This window comes from Macaca nemestrina, chromosome 4 (genome assembly GCF_043159975.1).
Source record: "Macaca nemestrina isolate mMacNem1 chromosome 4, mMacNem.hap1, whole genome shotgun sequence".
NCBI classification, from domain to species: domain Eukaryota; kingdom Metazoa; phylum Chordata; class Mammalia; order Primates; family Cercopithecidae; genus Macaca; species Macaca nemestrina.
Window position 1 is genome coordinate 112427967 of NC_092128.1, and position 26519 is coordinate 112454485.

General features: G+C 41.5%; 1 protein-coding gene across 5 annotated transcripts in view; it reads right to left on the reverse strand.

Annotated features, from left to right (window-relative positions):
- LOC105494186 (GLI family zinc finger 3) overlaps positions 1-26519 on the reverse strand; it is a 279866-nt gene that overhangs the window by 46700 nt on the left and 206647 nt on the right. For 4 of the 5 annotated variants that reach the window (XM_071095090.1, XM_071095093.1, XM_071095091.1 and 1 more), the window contains 3 exons: positions 18678-18891; positions 17724-17840; positions 15927-16067 (listed from right to left, as the gene is read on the reverse strand). In XM_071095090.1, coding sequence (XP_070951191.1) covers positions 15927-16067; positions 17724-17840; positions 18678-18891 — 472 coding nt within the window. The remainder of the gene's footprint in view (positions 1-15926; positions 16068-17723; positions 17841-18677; positions 18892-26519) is intronic. The other variant, XM_011762381.3, reaches the window with a different exon arrangement.

Here is a 26519-nt window from a genome sequence, read left to right on the forward strand (position 1 = left end):
CTTATGTGTCATCTCTTATGTGTTTGAAATAGAAAGACTGAGTTGCATTCTGCTAAGGACTGCAGTTTATAAAAGTTATTTTAAAAACTCAATGATGACACTAAGTTTTATATCATTCAGGTTACCTAAGAGTTAGGGCACACATCTCCATAGTGCAAACCCAAGAGAAAATGAAGTATTTATTGAGGGAAAAATGCCTTTCCTGGTATTCTCAAAGTACTTGATTATTTATTTACCTCTTAATAAGCTTGGCGCTAATGTTTTTATCTCAAAGGATCTCAGAATAAAATGTATGTGATACAGAAGCACTCAGAGCACAAGACTGATTTCTAAAGAAAATTATATGGGAATTTTCATATGTAATAACCATATTAGGACTCGTCACATCAAAATAAAAGGAGAAAAATATTTGAAAATCTAAGAAGTTTTTACAATAGAGGTGGCTGTGGTATACAAGGAAAAACTGAGGCCTCACAGTACCCACATTCTTACCCCATGCCAGTTACCTGAGGAACTCAGAGGTTCACTCTTTCAAAAACAGTATGTCAGCCTAGTTTGTTTTACTAAGTAGTGACATGTTTTATAATAAAAAAAACTTAAAATAAAGAAGGGAAAGTCTTGACCTAGATGGAGAGGAAAAACTGCTGGAGTGTTATAACACTGAGATGATACTGTTCTTCATTGAGAACAAATGAAAATCGGTCCCTGCTTTGAATATAGGCACGCAACTGGCTTGCAAGAAACTTCTGCAGTATAAAGAACTTCACTCAGATTCGAGTGGGACTAAGTAAATGTAGTCCAGCGATCCACTGGATGCTCTGTGTGACCTCTATAATACCTCACACCCATGGTGTACGATTTAAACAACCTCACATTGCAGTACAGGAACTCCCTTTTCCCTGGGTAAACATTTTGGCCGGTCTCAGAGGTCAATTCGGTTTTCCTTATACCAAGCCTAAATCTGTCTCCCTATGGTTTCCACGCATTGGACCTTTGATCCATACATTGAGGACAAGCTGGATTCGGCTCCCACAGGACAGTCAACCACCAGCAAATATTTGAAAGCAGTTATCACGTCCCTTGGCACTTTCTGCCCAACTTCAACTTGCAAAACTTCTCCTCCTTGGTTCTTCTTTATTTTTTCAGAGACGGGGTCTCCCTATGCTGCCCAGGTTGGAGTGTAGTGGCTATTCACAAGTGCTCACTGCAGCTTTGAACTCCCAGGCTCAGGTAATCCTCCAGCCTCAGCCTCCTGAGTAGCTGGGACTACAGGCGCACACCACACCTTACCTGGTTCTAACCACCCTACACAAGGCAAGTCTGGCTCTTTCTCTATCTGATCCAATGCCTATACATCAGTGTATCTTTAGAAAGTGGAGTGCCAGACTAAGGTGCTCTTTTCCAGAGATACTTTGAGTATAATTCTAATAACACACTTCTATTTCTATAATTGAGAATCACATTAGCTAGGCTTGGTGGAAACTCCCTTTGTCTTGTAATAGTGAACATATAGTTAATTAAAGGCCTATGTTGTTATCATATTTTTAAATCTCCTTAGAGCTATTTCAGGTTTTTTAATTTTTCGAGATCTCTGAGGATCCTGATTCAGTCACTAACTGGATATAAACCTTCCTCACAAACAACTCTGATGATAATTGCACTCCACAACTTCATCCCAGAAACAGGTACACCAAATTGTTATGCAGACCAGGGCTGGGATCCCAGCCCAGCAGCACAGTTCTAGAAACAGCTCCCTTGACTGGTGCCAAGCCATGCCCTTATCATCCACCCAACAACTACATCTCCTAACTGCTATTTAACACAACCATCTTCCTCTGCCTTGGCCGTAGTTTCTTATTAAAGGTTTTGTTGAAGTCCTGTCAATCATATTTACTGTATTTTCCTGAACAACCAGTCCAATGATATTGTGAAAGAAAATATCAGTCCGGTCTAGCGTGACAGTTTTCTCGGTGAACCCAGAGGGTGCCAATGATCATCGTTTCATCTCATAATAGGACAACACATTTATGATAATAAAAAGAGTTTTCTCTAGAATTGACTTGACCCTTCCCTTGGAACTTTCAGAATTCATTTTCTCGCCCCTTTGAAAGTACAGAATGATAGTCACCACTTTCTATCTCCCCCAGCAAATCATTCTTTTTTTGTAATTTATCAAAAACTTCTGATATTGGTTCATTGTGCCATTTGTAAGAAATCGCAGTCCTGACGTTGCCACTCAACTGGCCTCTGATTCCTTTGCCCATCAACGATCTTACTCCTGTGTCAGCTAGGCAGGCACGCTTCCTTTTCCTGCTGTCTCTGTTTCCAATGGGAAGCCCCAGGAGAACAGGTCTCATCGGTGTCATCGCTGTCCTCTCAGTTCTTCTTCCAAACAAATAACAAAATGAAGAAATGAACATTCACTTGGACCAACATAGAAGATGAGCAAACGAGGAAGTAAGCTACTTGCTTTCACTGCCATTCATTGATTCTAAACCATTCATTCCAAGGGATGTGCCTCCCCATTCCTGGATCCCACAGCATCCCCTCTGTGGCCATCAGGACCCACAGTAGCCCCAGTGGACTGGATATGTTCAGGTAGGTCTGTGTCACTAGTTTTTTCTTATTTTCACATATTTACTTTCTTTCAATCTTTGTATGTATCTAACTTTATCAAAGAATTCCATTGGGATCTATATTCTTCAAACTTGGTCTTTTCTTTCTTAGATAATTCGTGAATGCTTAGAGTGGCTTTCTGGAATGATCCTCAACTGTCTTGCGGCACTTTCTCCAAAGTCTCTTGCTATTCAACAAGGCCTCATGGGAAGCTGGGATTGACACTCAGAGCTGCTCCTGGGCACCTGCCCTTGTACCTGCACGAGGCTCCAGGGGCTGCCCTGAGAGCTGTTTCCCTCTGGAGAAGCCTCATCTCTGCCTCTCTCCATGTGACGGCTGTGGCTTAAAGTGGGACTGGTAAATAAGACAGGGTTGGGTAGGGGAGTGCATTGGGAGCTTGGAGGTTGAAGTTTAAGAAGTTATGCTTCCTCTAAGTGTTGCTTCCAGCTTTAAGCTTAGGATAATCAATAGCACACCGGTACGAGAGTACTGTCTACATCAATAGACAGATGTCTCTTCTGGTTTTTAGCCTGAGTGGAAATATTCAGTTATAGACGAGCGTGTGATTTCACCAGTGTTTTGATAAAAGGGTCTGAAGTTTCTGATGAAGTGTTATATTCGCTTTCAATGGTATCTAACTGGCCATAAATATGTGGGAAAATATCAAACTTGAGGCAACTTGAGTGAAGTAGACAGGGGAAGGGGACTGTCTTTGTTGGGGTGAAGTATGAGATAGTAAAATGCATACATTTAGTAGTTAAGAACATCTAAAGGCCAAACCTTCCTCATATGCACCAAGCATCCATTAAAACAGTATGATTTGTGTATGAGGGAACTGATTAATCAGCAGCAAACCACTCACTAATGAGTTTAGTAGCCTTCAATATGTTTTTTAGCCTTTCTAGACCTCCTTGTAGTTGGTTAGGTCATTTTTAAGATTCCACAATTAGGAGGGACCACAGCAATAATGTCCTGGAAGGAGGACACACAAACTAGCTACTAAAAGAGGATTATGTTCATTCCTACTGAACAGAACAGAAACTACACCCCATTCCTCTGAATCACCATTTAGAAATAAAATGTGGTCAATCTACCAGTCTATTTTATTTGTCTAAGCCCACCTTGCCTAATGCTTTGGCTCTCAGACCCACCCTGTTTAGGGGAAATGTGGCCACTGTAGATGTATGGAACTATTTGCTGGGTATTGCCTGTATACCCACAGATAGCAGTGTCACAGAGCACTCCACAGCCAGACTGAATCCCCAGCCCAGGGGAGCTTAGGTAGCACTCAGGCAAGAAGGTGTGGTACTGAGGGAAGCAGAATGAAGTTAAAGGTGAGAACACCTGAAAAAGGCAGAGCCTACAGCTTAAACCCTGCCATAGCCTTAGCAGTTTCTCAAATAAACCAAAGAGAATTACCACATGGCCCAGCAATCCCACTTCTAGGGATATACCCAAAAGAACTGAAAACAGGTGTTCAAGCATGAACTTGTAAATGAATGTTTACAATAACACAATAGCAAGAAAACAGAAACTCTAATGTCCATCAACAGATGCATGGATAAACAAAATGTGGTATAGCCATCCAAGAGAATATTATTCAGCCATAAAAAAGAATAAAGCACTGAAACCTGCCACAGCATCAATGAACTTTGAAAACATGGTAAGTGCAAACAAGGCAGAAATCATACAAAAGGTCACATTTTGTATGATTTCATTTATAAGAAATATCCAGAATAAACAAATCCATAGAGTCAGAAGACAGTTTGGTGGTTTTCAGGGGCTGACAGGGAGGGGAAATGGGAGGTGACCGCTTCATGTATACAGAGCTGCCTTGTGGGGTGATCAAAATGTCCTGGAAGTGGACAGTGGTGGTGGTTACACAACATTGTGACTGTGATCAATGCCACACTGAACTGCAAACTTCGAAATGGTCAAAATGCTAACTGCTACGTGATATGTATTTTACTGCAACATGTTTACGCTAGCCCAGTGAATAAACTGGCCAGACCCCTGGCTGGAGCCATCCTCTCTCCTCTCTTCCTCCCCCACTTCCTGCTGGTCCTCACCTCCCGTGCCTCTGAGCAGAAAGGATAAACCTAATGAGCCCAAGTGTCAGCGCAATATAAATTATGGCCAGAGGAAAAAGGAAACAACTTGATGCATGGCCGAGGATATAAGAGAGGAATGTCCACCATTGTTTGTGATTATGGATCACGTCACAATCTAATAGCAATTTTTATTTAATCAATAATTTCCATGCTGAACAGACAGCCCTGTTACAGAGAATCGACAAGCAGGTACTGATAGCGACAAGCCTCGTTATTAATCTTTCCTCTGCCGGCTTATCAGCCAAACTACTGTAAAAGGCACCACCAAGATGGATTTTAGAATCCATCTTGCTCCTCTCCCCCCTCCCTTTTCTTTTTCCCTCTCCCGTAACATTTCATGTAATGTAGACGCTACATTTATTTGAGTAACCTGGGGCCTGTGTAGCATAAAAAGGCAGTTCACATTAAGCAATTTCACAAATCAGTAGGACCTAGACCATTGCTCAGGGTTAGCCATTATAGGCTAATAAATCATACTTTCTCTTTGAGTTGTCAATCGCCAAAAAGCTTTGTACAAGTGCTGGCATCTGTAATTCTGTAAAGGCTTTTCATCTTGAAATAAGATGCTCTGGACTGATAACAAGAATAATCCTCTCTTGATCAAGAAAAAAAAAAAATCTGCATTTTACCAATTAAAGCTGTAGCCAGAAGCCAAATGGCTTAGTACTGAGATTCCAGTGAAGTTTATCTCTGCTAAACACAAGGAGGAATACAGTGAGGGCTGTGTTTCACTTGCAGCTTGACTACTTTATCTTGTGGTAGAAACTGCACCAGAGGGACCTGTGAGAACTCTCCCTGTCCCCAGGAAAAGCCACCAGGAAGACCTCCTCTTCATGAACCGGGCTCTCCTGCCTGTCCTAGAGAGCTTCTTGGGACAGGTCACTTGTGCTGAAGCACAAGAGAGAGCCTAAAGAAACACCATGTCCCTTTAGGGAGGTGGAGCAGCCGAGATAAGATTGGGCCGGTTATGTTAGAGACATGGTCAACTGGAGAGAGTCCTGTAAGTCTGACAGAAGACAGCTAGTGCAGTTTTGTTTTCCTGATTAGAAAGACATTTTCATTCCTGCCAAACAGAGCAGCAACTACATCCCATTCATCTGAATCACCACCTAGAAATAAAATGTGGTCGACCTACCTGTCTATTTTATTCGTCTAAGCCCACCAGACCTAATGCTTTGAATATTCAATCTCTGTATTTGTCCAAAACAGTCCTGCCCTGATTGGAAGAAAAGCGGCCACTGTAGATGTATGGAGCTATTTGCCGGGTGATGCTTGTGTGCCACAGGATTGTATATTCATAACTAGAAAATAAGACACACCTTATTATAATTTTTTGAGACAGTCTCACTCTGTTGCCCAGGCTGGAGTACAGTGGTGCAATCATAGCTCATTGCAGCTACCTCAGCCTCTCAAGTAGCTGGGACTACAGGTATGCCTCACCATGTTTGGCTAAATTATTATTATTATTATTATTTTGTAGAGATGGGGTCTTGCTGTGTTGCCCAGGATGGTCTTGAACTCCTGAGTTCAAGTGATCCTTCCACCATGGCCTCCCAAAGTGCTGGGATTATAGGCATGTGCCACTCGCTTGGCCTGGCATACCTTATTTTGCACAAAGCAAAATAATGACAAAGGAAAAACGATAACAATCACAATAAAAGCTAACTGGCTCTAAAAACTTGACTAGCACTGTAGTAGATCTCTCTCATAAACTCTCAGAGATAATTCTCCCAACAACCCTCATAATCCTCTTTTAAAGAAAGATAACAGAATCTCAGTACCCTTTGGTAAAGAGACTGACGCCACACAGGTAAGAGACAGGGGTTCCATGGGCAACATCTCTTCCCAGTGCTCAGCCAGCAGCCCTGAAGCTTCTGACTTCTCTCTGGATATCATGTAGAACATCCACATCAGCTGCCCAAACTGTAACTGTAAAACATCTCCAAATTATCCTCCCAAATTTTAAAAAACAATTTCAAATAACTTCCACTGCAGAGTCTCACTTCTGGCCCTTCCCCAGCCTACTCTTCCCCTCCTTAATACACTGTACTTGCAACTTCCCAGATTTTGTAAGGCTCAGCCCCATCTTTCTAAAGCTGATGCTGGCTCAAGCCATTCCTCTCATCAAAAGCATTTAATTCTCCTTACTCCATCTGGAATAAAAGTCAGACTTCTAGTCTAGCAATCACGTCTCCCATAACATGGTGCTACTTGGCTCTTTAATCTTACCACCCACTACCCTTCTGCCTTCCGGACATACTTTGGTTCTGCTCTAACTGCATTACTTATCATACCACTCTTCAACCAAAAAGCATAAAACAAATCATTTGTAATTATATTTCTAATTCAAAGAGATGTCAAAAACCTCAGCCTTTTATTATATTAGCTATAATCATAGATAAAATTTTCCCATACTTTCTGTACCCATGAACTTCTTCCTGCTGTCTTCTCCACATAGAATCCCCAAAGCCTTTCTGCAATGGTCTTTTTGTGTTTAAATCTGCCAGTTTATTCTATACCATGCTCATGTCTAATCACCATGAGATGTATCTTTCATTCCTTCTTCTGTACCTTCACTTTACTCATTTTCCCACTGTTCTGCTTGTACATTGATGGTACTCATAACAGTCTGCCCTGTATGCTCCCCTTACCCAAAGGGGTAGCTCGCAACCCCAGCATCCAGATCTGATATGCTTGAAGCATTTTCTTCTAGATATTATGCCTGCAATTTCTGAAGTGGCCACCAGGTGGTGATGATGGATCAACAGCAGATGAGTAAACAGGTAAGATTAACAACAGCCTGCATAGGTAAGCCTGTGCAACTGAATCAATGGTATACTTACGACTGTTTTTAAATGTTCATAAAAGTCCACTTAATCTCTCCATTCTTCAGTTGAATGAGTTTATTAGTACTACTTGCTATGGATTCTATTTGTCCTTACGTTTGAATAAAGCTTTTGAGTTTACAAACTACTTCCATTATAGGATCTCATTCTATCCTCATAAACAAAAAACAAATTAAAAAACCCAGTGAAGAGCCCAGAAAGGATATTATTATCTCCACTTTACAGATGAGACACGGAGGACTTACTGCAGGGTGACTTACTTAAATTCAGAAACAGTTTCTGCCAGATGTAGGAATGAAAGGCAGATCCCCAACACACTATCTGGTGTTCTTCCCATCCCCCACTCACTGATTAACGCTGGTTTTACTGGTAACTGGGTGGGGTCGGGTGGAGTTGGTTTAAGTTTAAGGCCTTGGCTTATACAAAGTCTCTTGAGGATATCCCATTTACAGTTCTCTTCTCTTGCAACATTAATTGTTCTAGAAAAAATAAAAATGCCTCCATGGTAGTATTTGGCTAATCCCAGAGAAGCCTAAATATCCCCAAATCTTAAAAAGTCCTCGCATTAGAAAACCGCTTTCTGTTCCCGGAGCTCTGTTTTATGTCAAAGCAAGAGCCTGATCTCCAACTCTGCTTGCCATGATCTCAGAAGCTGGAGTCTGTGTGACTTCCCTAGGGCTGAAAAAAAAAAAAAAAAAGTGATGGAGTTTCTCCACCAAGAAAAAGGGCTTGGCTGGTTATGGGCCTTGCTGAGAGCTACTGTGTGCCTAACCTTAGCAAATGTGGTTTTAAAATTAAGCTCTGCCAGTTTACACACACACACACACACACACACACACACACACACACCCCACATATGTGTATTTAAGTAGCTTTTTACTAGAGACATTTTAATGAGATCATCTCTTATTTCTGATCTGAACATTCTAAAGTACATTTAAGCAGGTGAAACTTTTTCTTTAATCACAATTATATTTTTTCGTTTTCTTATGTGTGTTTTTCTTTCTCCACACTATACGGCAAAAGGAAATATTTAGGGCATAACTGGGGGCAGATGTCTCCCAGGGGACATCTGACAATGTCTGGAAACAGTTTTGGTTGTCATGACGAGGGAGGGATGCGCAGGACAGCCCCCCACTATAAAGAACTGGCATCTCGTGGGGAGAGGCTTGGAATGCTGCTCAACACCCTACAATGCCCAGGATAGCCCCCAACACCAGAGAATGATCAGCCCCTATGTGCTACAGTGGAGAAATCTTGGTTTGGTGTAACCACTGAAGAAAATTTCCAGAAGGATATCAGGACACGAAGACACATGAACAGGAGAGATGGAATCTCCACACCGCAGAAACACACAAGGAAGAAGAACCTGCAATGGAAGGAATGAACCCAGAGGCCCCTCCAGTTCTTCTCTCGCAGTGTTTCATGAACTGGGGGCTTATCGACATCTTTTTGCAATTACTAATTTCATGCTGACATACCAACCCCAGCACTGTCTGAATATTAACCTAACCCCTGCTTTTATACGTGACATGCATGGACATAGCAGCCTCTACATATCTTTACATTTTTCTCTCTTATAAGCAGAATCACTAACATTTTATTGAGTATAACTTTTTTAGCTAATTCCCTCACCGTTTTATGTGGTAAACGTTACTATTTTCGTTGGAAGCAGAGCAGGCTGTGAACCCAGGTTGGTCCACTTTGAAACACATTCACATTGTACTGCCACTGGGTAACGATGGGAAACAAAAGTGTTCTTTCAAATCAGGTGCTAATTCTTCTCAAATCATCATTATCATCACCACCATCATCATCAACATTTCATCAGGCCTCAAAAGTTTACCTGTATGATTTACTATGACTCTAACCATAATTTCCACCTGTTTCCTAGGAGTCTTTTCTAGCATCCCTCTGTACTCCTCCCTCTCTCAGCCCATAGTCACAATACACAATTATGGCTTCATTATGTTTTGCCTCATGTTGTTCACTATGCCTCTATGTTTCCTTATCTCCCCCTCACAGTCAGACTGTCCAGTTCTTGAGGGTGTAAATCATGTGCCCACCACAAAGCTGGGGCTGTGGGTACCACATGGGCTGTCTCCAGCCCATGCAGCGCCTGCCAGGGCTCTCTGCACATCTCATCAAGAGCTGTTGAGCAAATGGCTGATCCACTAATGTTGGCTTATACTTTTCCTAATAAACAGGAGAATACATTATGCCAGCAACATCTGCTATAGGCAAGTATATTCAAATGAGGCATGCAGCCCAGTCCAAAGTGACCACCATTCTCACTTGTCTGGAATGGATCCATACAGAATATTCCAGGGCACTAATTATTGGCAGAATCTAGAATCTCACCTAAAGTATCGTTGAGAACCAGCTAAAAAGCTTTCAATAGGAAAATGTTCCCCAGATGGCAGAAACAGTTACTCGGAGGAAGATTTTGATGAAATATTTCAGGGAGTATACAACGAATGAATGAATTAAGAAAGTAACTAATACATGGTGCCTCCTAAACTCCACCTGGGGGCAGTCACCCATAACTGTTCACAGCCTCCCCACTCCCAGCCCACCCCAAACTTCCTCCCAGGCTGAAAGGGGAGGGGGACTCTCCACAGCACTCCCGGTGGCTGCCAGCCAGCAAGCTGGCACTTGAGAGAGAATCTGTTTGCCATCCCTATCCTAAGGACTATCCAGTTCAAATCTTTTGCTTTCTTTGACTAAAACCAAGGTTGAACGAGGCAAGATGTCTTGGCCAGGTCTTATTGAGCAGACACACACTGCAGAAGAAAAAGGAAGTCTCTTGCCTTCAGTCTAGTGTACATCCCAGTTTAGCAACAATTAATATAAAATAAGTCACAGAAACCAACAGTGCCACCGCATTCTCCTCCCCCACTCAACCCAGCGAAACACACACATAAAACAACGAGAGACGGAGTGACCTCTTCGAGACCCTCTGTCTGCTTCTCATTAGACCTACTGCATGTGATCTCTGCTTGGCCTTGGACGTTGGGGACAGTGTTTATTTTCACGGCTGTTTCACAGTATGATAAGTGAGAAAATAACGTTCTAAGGGGTCAAATGGTTCGAAGGAGGTCATCCCAAGAGGCAGGGCAGAGATGGGGCTGCCACTCAGAATCCCAGCTGGGCCTGGGGGGCTCTGGCTGGTGGACCACACAGTCCTCACACACCCTCACACTCGATCTGATCTCTTGAGTGTCTCTTTATGGGAACAATTTCTGCAGGTGCAATTTAGTCAGCAACTTTAAAGAGAACGTGACCCTTAAGGCAAAATTGTCAAAAGATGGCTTTGAAGTTTGTAGTACTTAGTCTATATTTTATATGCCGTGTTTCCAAATAATTAGAGTAACCAAATTAACTAGCAGCTCCATGTAGGGAAAATAAGATCAAAATCTCCACTCATTCGTTTTATGTTTTATGTGCACACAAAACTAATTTCTGCCTCATATCTGAGACCTCTATCACATCTTAAACTCAATTTTCTCTTAGGTAAGGATAGACAATGCAACTTTAGCAAAGGGATCAAAATTATATGGGAAACATTTAAAATGCAAATTTAGGATCATGGTATTAATGTGAAAAGAATGTCTTCACATCCTAACTCTTCCTTGCATTTCTACAGACACATCAATTCTTCACAAATTAGATGTGCTTTCTTTATATCTAAATCTCTATATTAAAAAGAAAGCCCCTCATTTTCATGCTGCTGATGTATAGAATTTGTTTCCAAATGGCAGCAAAGGTGATTATGACTGTATTCTTCTGATAAAGGAAACTTCAGCATGCTTTTAGACATCAAAATTCGCAGCATATGAAAGCATTTTAAAATCCAAGTAGGTGGTTAATCACTCTACAAAAAGGTGAATTTCTGACACTATGTTTAAAGGAGACAAATGGAGGATTACAGAGACTTAAATGCCACCCAGTTGAAGCTGGGTGCTAACAGAAATACATCTCACGTTCTCTGTGGTTCTGCCCCACAGGGAGAAGACAACATCCCCCAGTGCAATTGCCAAGGGCCCTGCAGGGTCATGCCGCCGGGGATTGGGCTGGCGAATAAAACTTGAAAAATCATTTGACTTTTTAAAGACCTTTGGGGAGAATATTACATGTGTTATTTCTTACACAGAAATAGGGAGTTGGACTGTTGAAATTGAGAGCGAAGAGTTGCAGAGTTACAGCAAACAGGTGGACATGAAGTATGGTGATGATACTATTATTCTTTCAATCTCAGCACTGATGTTTTCAAGCATAACCAGCCACTCAGCAGTAATGACTCCACACTGAGATAAAAGTTATTTATGTTTATTCCTTTTCCTCCTCTTAGAAAGCCTCTCAAAACATAGGTGGTATATACAATGTCATGCACAACGGAAGTGTATAGCTTTCAGAGAACCTGAGACTGATGTGTGCTGCAGGCTGTGCATATTTCAGACACCTCAAACATCAAAGAGTCAAAGATGGAACTTACTTCTAGGACAAAATTAAAACAAGAGGGAAATGAATCTCTGTGTAGACAGAAAGTGTCCTTCCTCCTTGGAAGAAGCTGGGCTGAGCTGCTTTGCATAATAACACAAGCTAAACCAAATAACATCAGCACAAACCAAACAGCTTAAACAGAAAGCAAAACCAAATAACACTTTGAAAATGGTTACACTACAACTCTCAGAAACACATTTGAAGTTATGATTCACACCTTTTATAATGCTCAACAACAACAAAAGTCTGGTTAATTTAAAATTGAAGAAAAATATGGACTTTCAACTCATTTTGAGATGTTAGAATGTGTGTCTTTCAAATGGCAAAAGAAAATACCTGCATCTTGGCAAATCAATAATAAATTCAGTCTTCGATGTACTTAGAATTAATTTTTGTTCTATGTATTTCTCTTGCTTTTTTGTTTCCTTCAATTTTAACTGACACCAAGAAAGGGACGAAGCACAACAAGAACACAGCTAACAAAAACACGCATCTATCTTCTTAGCTTCTGGTCACAGAAGTAAATTATGACAAATTTAATACTAGCTTGAGAGTAACTAAGCCCAATTGTAATTATCTTGCTGGGAAGAGAAATTAATTAAACATCCCTGTGATAAAGACCCAGCAGCAAACCTAGAATAAACACATAACTAGTGAGGGAGAGGGGCTTGAAATAAAGGAGAAGAGAAGGGAAGGGCTAATATTTAGCCCATCTGTTCAGATAGTAATGGACGAGGTAATCTTTTCAAGAGTACATGGAGTGCATTACAGTGGAAATGAGACTACCTGGCGGGCAAAGTCAGCCGAGTTTCTAATTCTCTTCTTCAACTTTGTGATTTGCTAATGTGAAACACATGTCTCCCTTTTGCACCAAGTTCAAATAACTCCGGAATTCCAACCGTGCAGCTCAACGACTGAACCAGAACAAGGGGAGAACTTGTCAGGATTTAAGAGCTTTCAGCAAAGCCCTTCAATTGCAGCCAGCACCCTATTCCCCGGAAGGATATCAATTATAGATAGTGACTTGCTTTAGCAGGCAGTCGGGACTGTCAGACACTAGATAGACAACCATGAAGAATCATGAATCTTTCTATTAACTGTAAGAAGGGGAAAAAGAATGGGTCACGGCTATAAATAAGGCAGAGCATCAGAATGGTTTAACACCTTGCCTCTTGGTTGTATGTGGCATGAAAATTCAACTAATTCACAAAATGTCCTCTCTCCAAGTAAAGTCACAGGAATGGAAACTGTTAATGCTTCCCTCTGTAAAAAAGTAGTTTTTGCAACTGGTATTTATTCTACCACCAAAGTAATTAGGTGGACTTGATGTAGCTATTCCTTCAATCAACATAATACAAAGCACCTACCTACTCTATAACAGGCCACCACTACTGCTGCCAGATATACTCATGAGTAAGAAAGTACACGCATGTCATGCAATGTAGAATCAATTTAAACATGCAAACTTGGGGATCCTGCACCTCAGACAGTAAGTAAAAAGGCAGAAAATAAGTGATACAAACTAGTATTCTTATTTATGTTGTGGTAAATTAAAATTCTTAATTCATTTAATTAAGTTTATTTACTCATATAATTTGTCTCAGACTAAAATTAATATCATAAAGGTAATATATTGGATTTTCTTCTAATCCTGACATGAATTTCTTCTGGTTAATCTGGAATTAAAATATTCCACTGTATATGTGCGCATTCATATTTTTTAAAGACCATTTTGATAAAACAGACAACATGCTGGTCATTTAGTTGGTAGTTTTAAGCAGCCTTCCTTTAAAACTACTCAGATCTCTCTATTAAAACATCATTGAGACCACTGGCCACCGAAATTAAATTCAAATACCTGCAATTTCACCATCTTTTAAAAGCTTTCACATTACTGTATGTAGGCTGTGAAAGGGTTAAGCTTACTACTGCACTCCAAAAAATATTACTTCAAACCCTGCCTCTTATGAGGAGCACAATTCATTTTAAATGTAGACTTAGAATAAGCTCTTATTTCATTCCTGATTTGGTAATGACTGAACCAGTATCCAACATTCCTTGCAAACTACAATGACTTCCCCTCCAAAACAGCACCATGAGACTGTGTCACCTTCAGGATATTTTAAAAAGCAAGACATCCTGCCAACATCTCTTCTATGATAGCAGGTTTTGCACAAACAATTCTCTTCATGTTTGTTGATCATTCATTGTATCACTAAGGATACACATAGCATATGCTACTCTTTGGGAGTATTTCCCCATACTAAAACAAAAATGCCAAACTTTTCTCCCCCTTGGTATTCCAATGTCTTTGTGATTTCCATTAAACAGTCAGCAAGAATAAATGACCATTAAGTCAGGCTTGGCTTAAAAATAACACTTGCATCAAATTAAAGAAAAAGAATCAAATTAAGTTCATGGAAAAATTCTGGAAATATACCTTAATTAAAAACATTTGACTTTTTTTTTTTTTTTTTTTTTTTTTTTTTTTTTTTTGCTGTGCTCAGAAATCTATAATTCTTTGTATACAATTACCAGGAGACATGATTTAAAAAGCAATGGAGGAGAGGAACCCTGGCGACAGCATGTAAAATCCTCAAAACATTCTGTACAGAACAGAGCTCAAAATCTGGCACCCTGTGTGCTTAACACTATAATGTAACTGCAATGCGTGGAATATATTATATAGGATGTGCCGAGTTGCAGGAGACACACATTAAAAGATCACACTGCCTATGAAACGTGTGGGATGTAAGAGGGACTCATAATTTTAGTGCTTAATCTAAATGTTAGTTATCAAAAAACATGAATTGCCTAAAAATACAGTTACTGTAAAAAGAAGAATGGATCATGGAAGAGAAAGTGGAGACATAAAAAGAGAGAGAGCAGGAGGAGGAGAACCGCAACAAATGCTACTTTGTCCAATTTCTCATCACATTAAAAGCTTGAAAAACTGCCACACTTAATGCCTCAACAGGACCCTGTGCTTCTGCCAGCGGTTGTAGCACCTGCATCTTTTTATTCTTGATCATCTAAATGTTCTTCCACGTCAGCCGCTCCTGGTCCCATTTGCCAGGGAAAACTCCACTGGTCTTCAAGAAAGTGCCAAGAACAGTGAAGCACTGGGAAAGGAGTATCACAAATCAGGCATGGGGTGGGGAGAAGGCTTTGTGCACACTGCATTATTTGAAATGATATGCAGAAGAGTGTGTAAAAAGTTCTGAACCTGGTTTGGAAGAGGAGGTGTGGTTCTCAATCTGACCATGCTGCAGTTTCCAAAACATCCATCACTAAATACATTTAAAAACACATATAACTTTTTCCATGAAACTACTAGCCCCACAAGGGCTGGCCTCCAACCAAGAAATGATGTTACCTAGCTCATCTAGAGTACTAACTGCGGCTTAAAATAACGGGAGCTTCCTTAGGCTTTGAGAGTTTGGGAGAGGAAAAAAAGAAATTCCCCATCTCCACGTTTTTTCCATTGTTACCGGGCCTGGGAAGGGGAATCAAACTTGGTTAAAAGGTTAATCATAATTCATGTCCAGCTTACTATTACTCAATAACCATCAAAGTCGCTAACTCAAAATAGTGTTTTCTGGCTTACAGGATCAGAGTCATTACACTCTCTATTGAAGACTTTATTGAATTTTACACTCAGCTTTAGCTGACTGAACAGGTCAAGCACCGTGGCTCCGAGTTTTCTTTATTCTCAGAAAGTCATAAAGCCCTCTCCAGTTCGCAATGCCGCTCGCTAAGAAACTTGACTCAGCTCAGGGTCAGAGAGGCCGACCTCCCTGGAAAGGGTCACAGAGCTGTAAAGCCCCGTTTCTGAATACCATCCACTTACGTGCACAAGCTGCTCTTGGGTGTCGAACTCCCTCGTGCAGCCTTCCCAGTGGCAGTTTGTCTCATAGATGACTTCAGGCTCCTGTTTGCTTTCATCTTTGTCCCCTTCCTCCTTGACAAGGGTTGTTCCTTCGGGCTGTTCCTGAAAGAAGAGGGTAGGGGGCAGGGAACAGAGAAGGGGGAAGCATCAGACACAATGGGAGGGAAGACAAGAAGAGAAAGTAAAAACTGGATTCAGATTTGGGTCTAGGGTTTTGTGAATTGAAGAAGTCAAACAATAAAATCATTTCTGTGCACGTTTTCAGATTTACCAAATACACTCTGGGAGTTTTAACATGTGATTTAAGGCAACAGCCTGTCAAAACGAGGATTAAAAGTTGAGGCCAAACTTTGCTGCCCTGATTACAGAGCTGAAAATAAACCCAAATGTCATCTTAAAAAAACAAAACAAAACAAAACAAAACAAAACCAAAAACAAACAAAACAAAGCTCATAAGACAATAAATCAAATTAGATCTTTACCAAAAGATTGGTACTTCTATTTTGTTTAGTTGTTTTAATTATTTTCGGTTTGTTAATTTGTTTCTTCTTATATTTTGCAATTGAGGGAAATGGTTTACTAGTATTTCTAATTCTGTTTTCCCTGCTGTTGGAGACTGTGTGAGACACTTTTGTGGACTTTATAGGGATAATGTCCTCTCGATTCAACCTCTGATCTCTAAGGATATGCTCACTACCCAGGGCCCAGGGGCCACAGCATCAAAGCTCAGGGGCACAGTCCTTCCTGCGGCAGCTTCACAGCAATGCAAATCCAAGTCATTTTAAGAATTCATCTTGTGTAGATTCAGGTCCCAATCCGGGGCTAGATGATAAAAACCGTATGCAGGCATTGAAGTGTAACCAGCAAGGTAGTTGCTGTCTGGCAATATGCAAGAGGAAAGATCCATTTCAGAACCAGTGACACCAATTTACTCCAGCCTCTACGTTCTTGCTGAAAAGGAAATTTGGGCAAGTAGTCTGAGGTTTGGGCTGAAGCAGCCTGATGACAACAAGGTCCAGATTCTCTGGACAGCTGGACTCTTGTCCAATCTCTATGTTGGGGAATTAGCATTCATGGAGCTCCTTCCTGCGTCAGGCTGAGAGTCCTATGAGATGATATTATGGGTATAACCTATACATCCTTAAACTGAGGCCTAAAGAATTTAGGTGACTAGAGGCGGAGTCCGGATTGAAATTCCTACACTTTTCCTTTCAGAGTTTTGGGCTGAGTGCCAGGATTTAACTAGCCTTAGGTTAGTTGTGTTTTCATCCCTTCTGGTTCGCCAGGCTCTCCTAGAAAGTGGGAAGTAGCAAAATAAGAAAAAATGAGAACACAATTGGTATAGGAGCCATCAGTAGATCTGCCACAGCTCAGGCTTGGGTCCAGGAGCTCAGTAATTCAGGCTCAAGATCACAGATGAGGATTGAAGCCTGGTCTCACCTGTGGCCAGCAACAAATTAATGCAATCATTTCCTCTACGAACTACAGCTGACCATACTCCTAACCTGCCTAACCTGTCAAGAAGCTATGCCCCACATGGCTTCCTGGACTGCATTTGCTTCTGAGCTAGAAGAACAATTTAGTGACTCTATACCTAGCCTTTTGTACAACATGTCGAGTATGGCCAAGGTCAACAATGCAGTAAACAAGGAACTGCTGTGAAAAGACACCAGGACTGGGAAGGAAGGGGGAGCTGGCTTAAAGATACACCAATCTTGGGAGGAGTGGACGCTGGCCTGTGCACCCTGAGTGTCCTACCTGTTGCCCCCGAGCCCCTGGGCTGGGGAGGTCTTCATCGGGTTTGATCTTGGACCTCTTGTTGTGCATCGGGTCACCAGTGCTGCTCACTGCAGACTCACTCGTGGGCTTGTTCTGCTGGTCACATTTGCAGAGCCAGAGACAAAAAGATTTTCATCAACAAGGAGCAGTACCATAATTAAAACCTGCAACTCGGGACAAGCGGGCTTATTTGGCAATAAAGCAACAACTCTGATAATGCTCCAATTCCCAGGGTAGTAGAGTTCAGACAGTATGTTCAAAGCTAGAAAATACGTAAATGCGGCAGCTCTTCATTTTTAACTCGTGAGTATAAACTCCCTGTGGCTTTTAAAAGCTAGAAGAATGGAGCTGAGGCCCTAAGCTTTAACAAGCTCCAACAGGGTATTTCAAAAGAACAAAGTTGTGAGGAGGGTAGAAGACCAACCCGTTCCGTTTGTGAAGTTCTTTAACCAGAGCATCCAGATTTTTCTCCAAACAATATCAAAGTGGCAACAGTTAACGCAGGGCAAAGCACAGTTTTAGTCTTACTCTAAAGTACCACCCGGTGGTAAGTCGCAACTGTGGTTCTAGCAAAGGGAGTGAACAGTGACCAAATGAGAGCAAATGAGACCAAATGAGAGCAATGCATCCACACGCTGCATTAACATGGGATGCAGGTTACAGATGGCACCAGGTCACAGGGGAGCCCTATCAAGCAGCCTGCTGCTATTCCCATGGGAAAATGACTCTGGGGGAAAAAACTGTTTGATGAGAAGCATTTACACAACACGTCCACCAAAACTGAAGACTAGACCTCAGTATTAAGAAGACAGGATACCAGTACGAAGGCTGTGAGAACACAGAGGTGTCGTGTTGATTTAACGGCTGACATGGTGGCCTGCCCCCACCCTCAGCTGACCAGCGCAGCTGGGTGCATCGACCTATCCCTCTCACCTGTGAGGACTCGGAAGGGCCGGAGCTGACCTGGACGGGGTTCAGAACCGTGGGGATCCCTGGAATAGGCCTCTGTGTTGGAAAAGTTGGGGCAGGGTGGATGAGTGGAGGGCTGTGTCCAAAGGCTGAACCTAAACTCTGCTGTCGGCTTAGGATCTGCTGATGCATGTGGAGAGAGACGGGCGCAGACGAGTAGGTGAAGCTCAAGGCTGGGCTGTGCGTGGGAGATAAAAAAAGACGACCATCACTTAAATGCTGAGCTCAGACAAGTACACAAGATCTGCAGCTTTCTATCTATAATTTTACCATCCCAAATCAAATTTGTTTAAATGAGAAGGTAGGATTATTGCCAAGCACCTTGAAAACTTCTAAGGGAAAGATGAGCACTGAGATGAGACACGCATGTGCGTGCACATACACACGCAGACCTGAAACAAGATTCTGCAAAAACGGAAATAAAAGGCATCAGCTCAATAATAACTATTTATTGCAATAACAAACATTATATAAAAAAGAGAATGGGTGACTACATGCTTTATAGGACTTTTATTGGCTCTTAGTTCCGTATGTTCCTGTGTATAGAGCAATTCCTTTAATCTTAGCTCACACCGCACGCTTTCATATGTCTCCAGATCTTATTACAAGAGGAAAGAAAATCAATTGGTTAAATGTGTTTTGAACACCATGCTTGTCATATCACTTATTTGTTTGTAAAGATGGAAAGCTTGGTTCATCCAGAATGCCACCTAAAGAATTTCCATCAGTGCCGTCTGGTTACAGAAGCTGATGGATTAACCTCTCCCCACTGAAATCAGTGATCAATGGGCTTCGATGGAGGAATATTCCAGTGGGAGAGCACTGCTCCCTCTTCTAGCTAAACAGCATTTAATGTCTATTAAAGCCCATTATGCATGCTAATGCCTGTCACTACTTTATTATGCCACACTATTTCCCAGGCTACAGTAAGTCCTGAGGAAGCAGTGATATTACCTAAAGATTTCTCGACTAGCAGGCAATGCCAAATCATTCTTTGTGCCAGCGTGGTTTTGGAATCAAACCCTCTTAAAAGAATGGAGTGTTCTTAAGGAATTTGCCAATGGCTTAAAAATGCATGAAAAACTAATAATTGCATCCATGGAAATTTCTTTTTAAAAAAATAATCAGTAAAAAAAAATTTTATATATATGTATATATTTCTCCCTATCCTGCTGTGTAATACCCAGAAAGAATCAGGGTTTCTTGTAATGTCAAAGTCAGAATTCACGCAAATTTGCAATCTGGTGGGTTAATTACTATGGCTGTTAAGCGCATTAACGGAGAATAAAATAATTACAATAGCAAAATTCAAACCATTTCAACAACTTTAAGTAATAATTCCAAAGATATACTCTGTTCATTAACATGACTCTACATTTTGCCTATTTGACTACAATCCATAACAGGCAGCTTCAATGGGATTACATTACTATTATTTCTACAGAGAACCTTACATTACAATAGCTTGCCCATTTAAGACTGAATATCATTAAGAATACCCTAGGAGAATTTCACCAGGCTTTGAGGAACTCTCCTTTCACTCTGCATTGTATTTCTTTAATAAAGGAAAGCAGAAACATGGTGAAAACAGTCATTGTTCACAGTAAGTTAGGGAGAAATCAGTAATAATATTCCATTTCTGCGGCGTTATAGTTGCTGCCAGTGTTTCCAAAAGCAAGCATGAATGATTACGGCAAGACTTAGCTAAGGTAGCTGTGTGGATGATTGATAGGGCATTAATCAAAAGATGCATATCTGCCTCAGAATTTGTTCACAAGCTTTCTTCTAATAGCTGATTTCATGTTCACTGAGCTCTATGCCAGTTTGTCCAATTTATTTTTCAGTGTACAGGCCATTCATCAAAAAACACAATGATTTAACAGCCCCCCTTCCTTTGGGTGAATGAGTATTACTAAGTGTAACTACGTTACTCTATTCATTAAATAAACAAAAACCAAAATAACCCACTTCACATATAATTACCATGGCACACAGACTTTGTATGTATCTCCAAACACCTTTCCAGGGTTCTAGGAGACTAGACTATCTGGCAGAGTTGGGAGAGGGTCCCTGAAGATCATTTACACTTCTAATTCTGGGAGACATGACATTTGGGGGTTTAAAAAGTCAGTACTTAATTTAAAAATAGAGACAATTCAAAAAACATTTCACAAAGCAAAATACACCCTTGATTTTATACATAAGCAACTCACAGGCGTTCACAGACGGATAAGGGAAGTACATTTTTTGAATGATGTAGGAGGCTGGGTGCGGTGGCTCACGCCTGTAATTCCAGCACTTTGGGAGGCCGAGGCGGGTGGCTCACTTGAGGTCAGGAGTTCGAGACAAGCCTGACCAACATGGCGAAACCTCATTTCTACTAAAAATACAAAAACGAGCCGGGCGTGATGGCACACACCTGTAATCCCAGCTGCACAGGAGTCTGAGGTAGGAGAATCGCTTGGACTGGGGAGGTGGAGATTGCGGTGAGCCAAGATTGAACCACTGCGCTCCAGCCTGGGTGACAGAGCGAGACTCTGTCTCAAAAATAATAACAATAAATAAAAATAAAAAAATAAAAAGATGTAGGAGGTGTCCTTACAAAAGACAAGGCTCAGCATTCCCACCGCAGTTTCCTAGGTCCACGATCCTCCTTGTCCTCGGGGAGCAGGGGTAGGGGTTCTGAAAGCTCTCCACATACTTTGGCCATGTCCCCATTCAGGGCCCCCACCTTTTTGCTGATAAGACCAGGTGACGGGAATAAATGTTCTCTAAAATCCACATCAATGATTAGACTGCAAGGGCTGTGAGAGAACACACAGTGGATGGTGATCATGAGCCTTCAGGGCTTACTCATAAGAAGCCAGCAACAGAACACTCTCCTCCTCCTCATGCACAGACCTGGGCTGAGGCAGGGTATGGGACAGCTTGTCTGGACCCAGAAGGGTTGGCCCTCAGCCTTCTGCTGTCGCTCCTGCCAGGGACTGTGCGCAAGAGGGCTGCTCCACTCCAGATGACAAAGCCAATTCAGAATTTGATGACAAAAGTAGAAAGTTCTCAGCTCTGACACAGTATCACTTAACAGATTTGGAAGTCAAGGCTCCTCTGCTCTCAGAACACTGCCATCAGAGTGCTGGGGCTGAGGACAGGCGATGACTGGGCACAGCACACGGATGTCGAGAGTCACAGACAAAATGCCCACGAGAAAGGATGCCTCCCACGCACACCCTCAACCCTCTCGGGCAAGATCAAGGTATGAAAAGATTCTCCTGAGGTTTTCCCACTGCGGGGATAAGAAAACCTGAGCCACCACAGCCTCCTCCTTTAAATCAAAGTGGGGAGGGCTGTGGAGGAGGGGAGTCCTGCATCCTTTTGCCTCCTGTCACAGCACGAGCCCCTCTGCATGTTCAGCACTCACAGTGTCCCCTGCCTGGAACCCTTGGCTTCCAGAGCTCAGAATGGCCACTTCCTTTTTAACATTCAGGTTCCAGCTCCTCAGAGGGGCCTTCTTAGACTCATGCCCCATCAAAACGAGCCCCCTCTGCACCTCCTTGCCCCATCATTTTCTACTGCGTGCCAATTCTATTCTCATGGCAGCATGCAGTACTCTCTATAACTCCTTCTGTCTCTCCGTCCAGGAGGCAAGGTCCAGCTGGGCCGGGCAGTGTGGCTGGCAGAGCAGACGCGCAGTACTGAGTCAACAGGTGACTGAATCTCTTCTTCAGTGTCTATTAGTTTCCTGTTGCTGCTGCAACGAACAGCCCAAACTGAGTGGCTTAAAACAACAGACACGGTTTATTATCTTACAGTTCTGGAAGTCAGAAGTCTGCAATAGGCTGGTGGGGTTGCATTCTTCCAGACAGTCTAGGCTCCCTGCCTCTTCCGTTTCCTGGAGGCTGCCCACATTCCTCAGCTCAGGGGTTCGCATCATCACTCAGGCCTCCTCCTCCTCCTCCTCCTCTGACCCTAACTTGCCTCTCCTGCCTCCCTCTCACAAGGGCCCCTGTGATTACATCACTGCCACCCACACAATCGAGGATCATCTTCTCATCTCAAGATCCTTAGCTTAATCACACTTGTGAAAGTCCTGGTGTGGAAGGGAACCTATTCACAGGACCTGGGGATTAGGATGTGGACATCTTTGGGGCTGTTATCCTGCCTACCACACTCAGAAGAATCACCTCAAAGAAAACTATGTTTTCCTCTGAAAACTACAATTTGACAACATGTCTGTAAAGCAGCATTACACAAACGAAGCTAGAGTCTACATCCATTTCCTTCTGTAGCACTTCAATGGCACAGGACAGACTTTGCTGATTAAAGAGATCAGAATTAGAAACAAAAGGTAAATTCTACTTTTAGGGGCCCTGAGTAAGAACCTTCCTAAATAGTTCATGTATTCATTCCACAATTTCTCACAAATAGAAAGTATTACTATTGTTGAAAAATATTTTTTTTTTTTTAGATGGAGACTCGTTCTGCCACCCAGGCTGAAATGCAGTGGCGTGATCTTGGCTCACTGCAACCTCCGCCTCCCAGGTTCAAGCGATTCTCCTGCCTTAGCCTGCCAAGTAGCTGGGATTACAGGCATGCACCACCACGCCTGGCTAATTTTTGTATTTTTAGCAGAGACGGGGTTTCACCATGTTGGCCAGGCCGGTCTCGAACTCCTGACCTCAAGAGATCCACCCGCCTTGGCCTCTCAAAGTGCTGGAATTATAGGTGTGAGCCACCGCGTCCGGTCTATAGTTGAAATTGTTAATAATCTCTTATACCTTCTCTAAAGCAGGACATAATCTACAGTCTAAACCTTGGTACCTGTGCTTCCCATGCTCATGGCCTCCACGTTTCCGTTCACCCCACTCTTTCCAAGGAGTCACCAGAGGAGATTAATTTTATGTTCTGATTCTGAATTCTCTGCATTCAACAATTAATCTGTTATTATTTTTAAAAATTACTTTTATAGCTTTTGTTTCTAAATAACTACATGAAAGATGGGGGTAATTTAAGACAGTAACAACAAACATTTATAAAACTGTGACTTGTAACTGTTAATCTATATTTAGTCAATAAGATCAGTAGAAAGAAAGTGTTAGATGGCCCAGATCTTCCCAAGCAACGTGCTAACACAGTCAGAGGCCTCCTGAGGTGAGTAAGTGTAATGGAGGGAAAGAGAAAGAAGTACCAAGGTCATCAAACTCTTAGGAATACAGCCCAGGCCCGCTTCTCTGTGCATTCCTAATGTCCACCCCAGATACTGCTGGCAGCAGGATGTGGAGGAGCTTCCAGAGACCAGTGTTCCTCACAATACACTCTCAGAAACACTATTCTAGGGCAACAATTATAAAGCCAGAATAAGTTAATTTAAAAATTAATTTGCCCTTTATTTTACTAAAGAGCAGACAAGGAGAAAAATGTGGATGTTACATAGCTTACTAATCAGAGCTGATGTATGGGCACTGGGTTGTTAGTTTGAAAGGGCATTCCACTGGATGCAGGGTCTAAATAAGGATAACTTCTCAGTCAGTTTCATCTTCATATTCAGCTCTGAGCTCAGTGAAAGGTGATTAACAAACTGTTGTCTGACTGGGAACCATTTTTTCTTTTTCACAAAGACTTCAAAATAAAATTCTCAAAGTCTGAATCTTTAAGAAAGTTCTGATGTAAATATACATCAGAAATCAGATATACAAAGTGTTGTCAATACTCTTAAAAAGCGTGATCAAATTTTGCAAACTAGTCCTTGTTTCTTAGCATTACTGTAAACAGCACAGGAAGTCTCCTTTCTGGGAATCTCAACAATTATACCCAACAGGACAAAACAGAGTGCAGGTAAAAGGAAAACTGTTAAGCAACCAAAATAAATGTCCTAAAGTCTACCCACTGCATATCATTAATTAATTCGGCAAGTTTTAACTGAGTACTTTATACAAATACCATTTATATTTCCAAAGAAAAAATAATTACTTGTAACCAGAAAGTTACATATAATTTAAAATTAATACATTAAACCTGGAAATGCATAATCATGCTTGGCTTTCACAATAAATATTTATTTTTTTCACACCAAGGAAGTGATGTAAGTCAACATTAGTACAGAAACCCTTGTAATCCATTCTGCTAATATAATTTATATTTATTTCCAAAATGATATATAAAATGGAAACACTAAAAGTTCATGCTGCAGAAAATCAACCATTAAACATTTATTTACCCTACCATACCTATAGGCACTTCAGTCATTAATGTTCAAATCAAATGGATAAACCCAATTAAAATAGTGTATGAGAAAAGCTTATGTTTTTTAAACTTCAGGAATTCTATATATGGTGGGGGGGGGTCAGAGTGCTGGGGATATACTGGATTCCTTAACAATGGTACTATAAATAAAGCAGCATAATATGGCTTGCTGTAGCCCTTTAAATTGGAATAGTAAGTAAGAGCTGATTACAACATTCAAGAGATTTGTTTCTACATAAAAATAAAGAAAACAATTGAGGAAAGTAAGAAAAATGTCAAGAGGCCATATCATCCAGCCACCACACACTCAAAGGTAAAAGCTACTATTTTATTGTTTGATGATTTCAATCCACAGGACATTCTTAACCCTTCCCTAAAATAACAGCTTTTTCCTAGAGTTGCCATGGAATATCTCACTCCCATATAATCGCAGTGCCGGGGTTTCTGCACCAGCACATGATGTATGTGGGGAAAAGGCACAGAAGGATGTGGGAAGCTGAGCAGAAGGGAAGTCTCTTCGGTTTCCAGGATCATCTCTGAAATCTCTCAATGACCCAGCATGGCGTGCACAGAGCTGGGCAGGTAGGTGATGCATTAAAGAACTAAGCCACAGGCAAGCCCTGGTGTGAGTGGTAATCACACTCCATCACAAAGGTACCAGCTCTCAGTCCAACGTGAAGAGTAACGAATATGTGGCACCTCTGGATTCTTGGGAAATGTCTTGTAAATGTAAAATCAACTCTGTCTACCCACCACCTACAAAACACTTCTTCCAATTGCCTTGGTTGTTAAATTTCATTCATGCTGAGAGGTTTTTCCCTTCTGTAAGTTCCGTAAGTTGAATTTTTTCAACATCCTTAAAAGAAACTCATGTGATAGTATCAGGATGTATTCCTTTAGGTCAGGGCACTGGAATTAAGAAAATTCATGCTGCAACAAACCTAGTTTTCTACAGGCTGAAGAAGAATCCAATGAGTATCCCACCTCTCCTAACTCGTTTGCTCATGAAATCAAGATTGGAAGTAAAGTCAGGCAACAAGAACCACTGAGATAACATGGTACCAGAATGTGAGAAACTTACTTTAAGAAAATAGAAGGGAGAGAGACACATTCAAAGCCAAGCCAAAATTCCTGGCTACTTTGTGACTGTTGCACTAAGAGGTCATCCTCACTTTGGTTACAGTCGTAGAATTCGCTGCACAATAGTTGCCATTCAAAGAACCATTTTTTTTTTCCAGTTTTGCAGAGAATGGGCCAACAGCTATCATTATTTGTATATGTGTAGGGACACACATGCATGCATGTGCTTCTATTTGAGAGGGAAAAAAAATAAAGCTTCCACTTCCATCTATAAAAGTTTCCAGGGCAAGTTTATTGGAAATCCAGCCCAGCCTCAGAAGTAAAGAGTACACAAATAAAGACCCACATGCTCTTAAGCATCTCAACATTTACATTTAGGCATATGCTTTCTGAAAAATGCTTTGGAGAAAAATACATTAGGCTTTACATTATGAAAGTGATCTAAAAAGCTGAAAAGCCACTTGCCATTAAGCAGCCAAATAGACA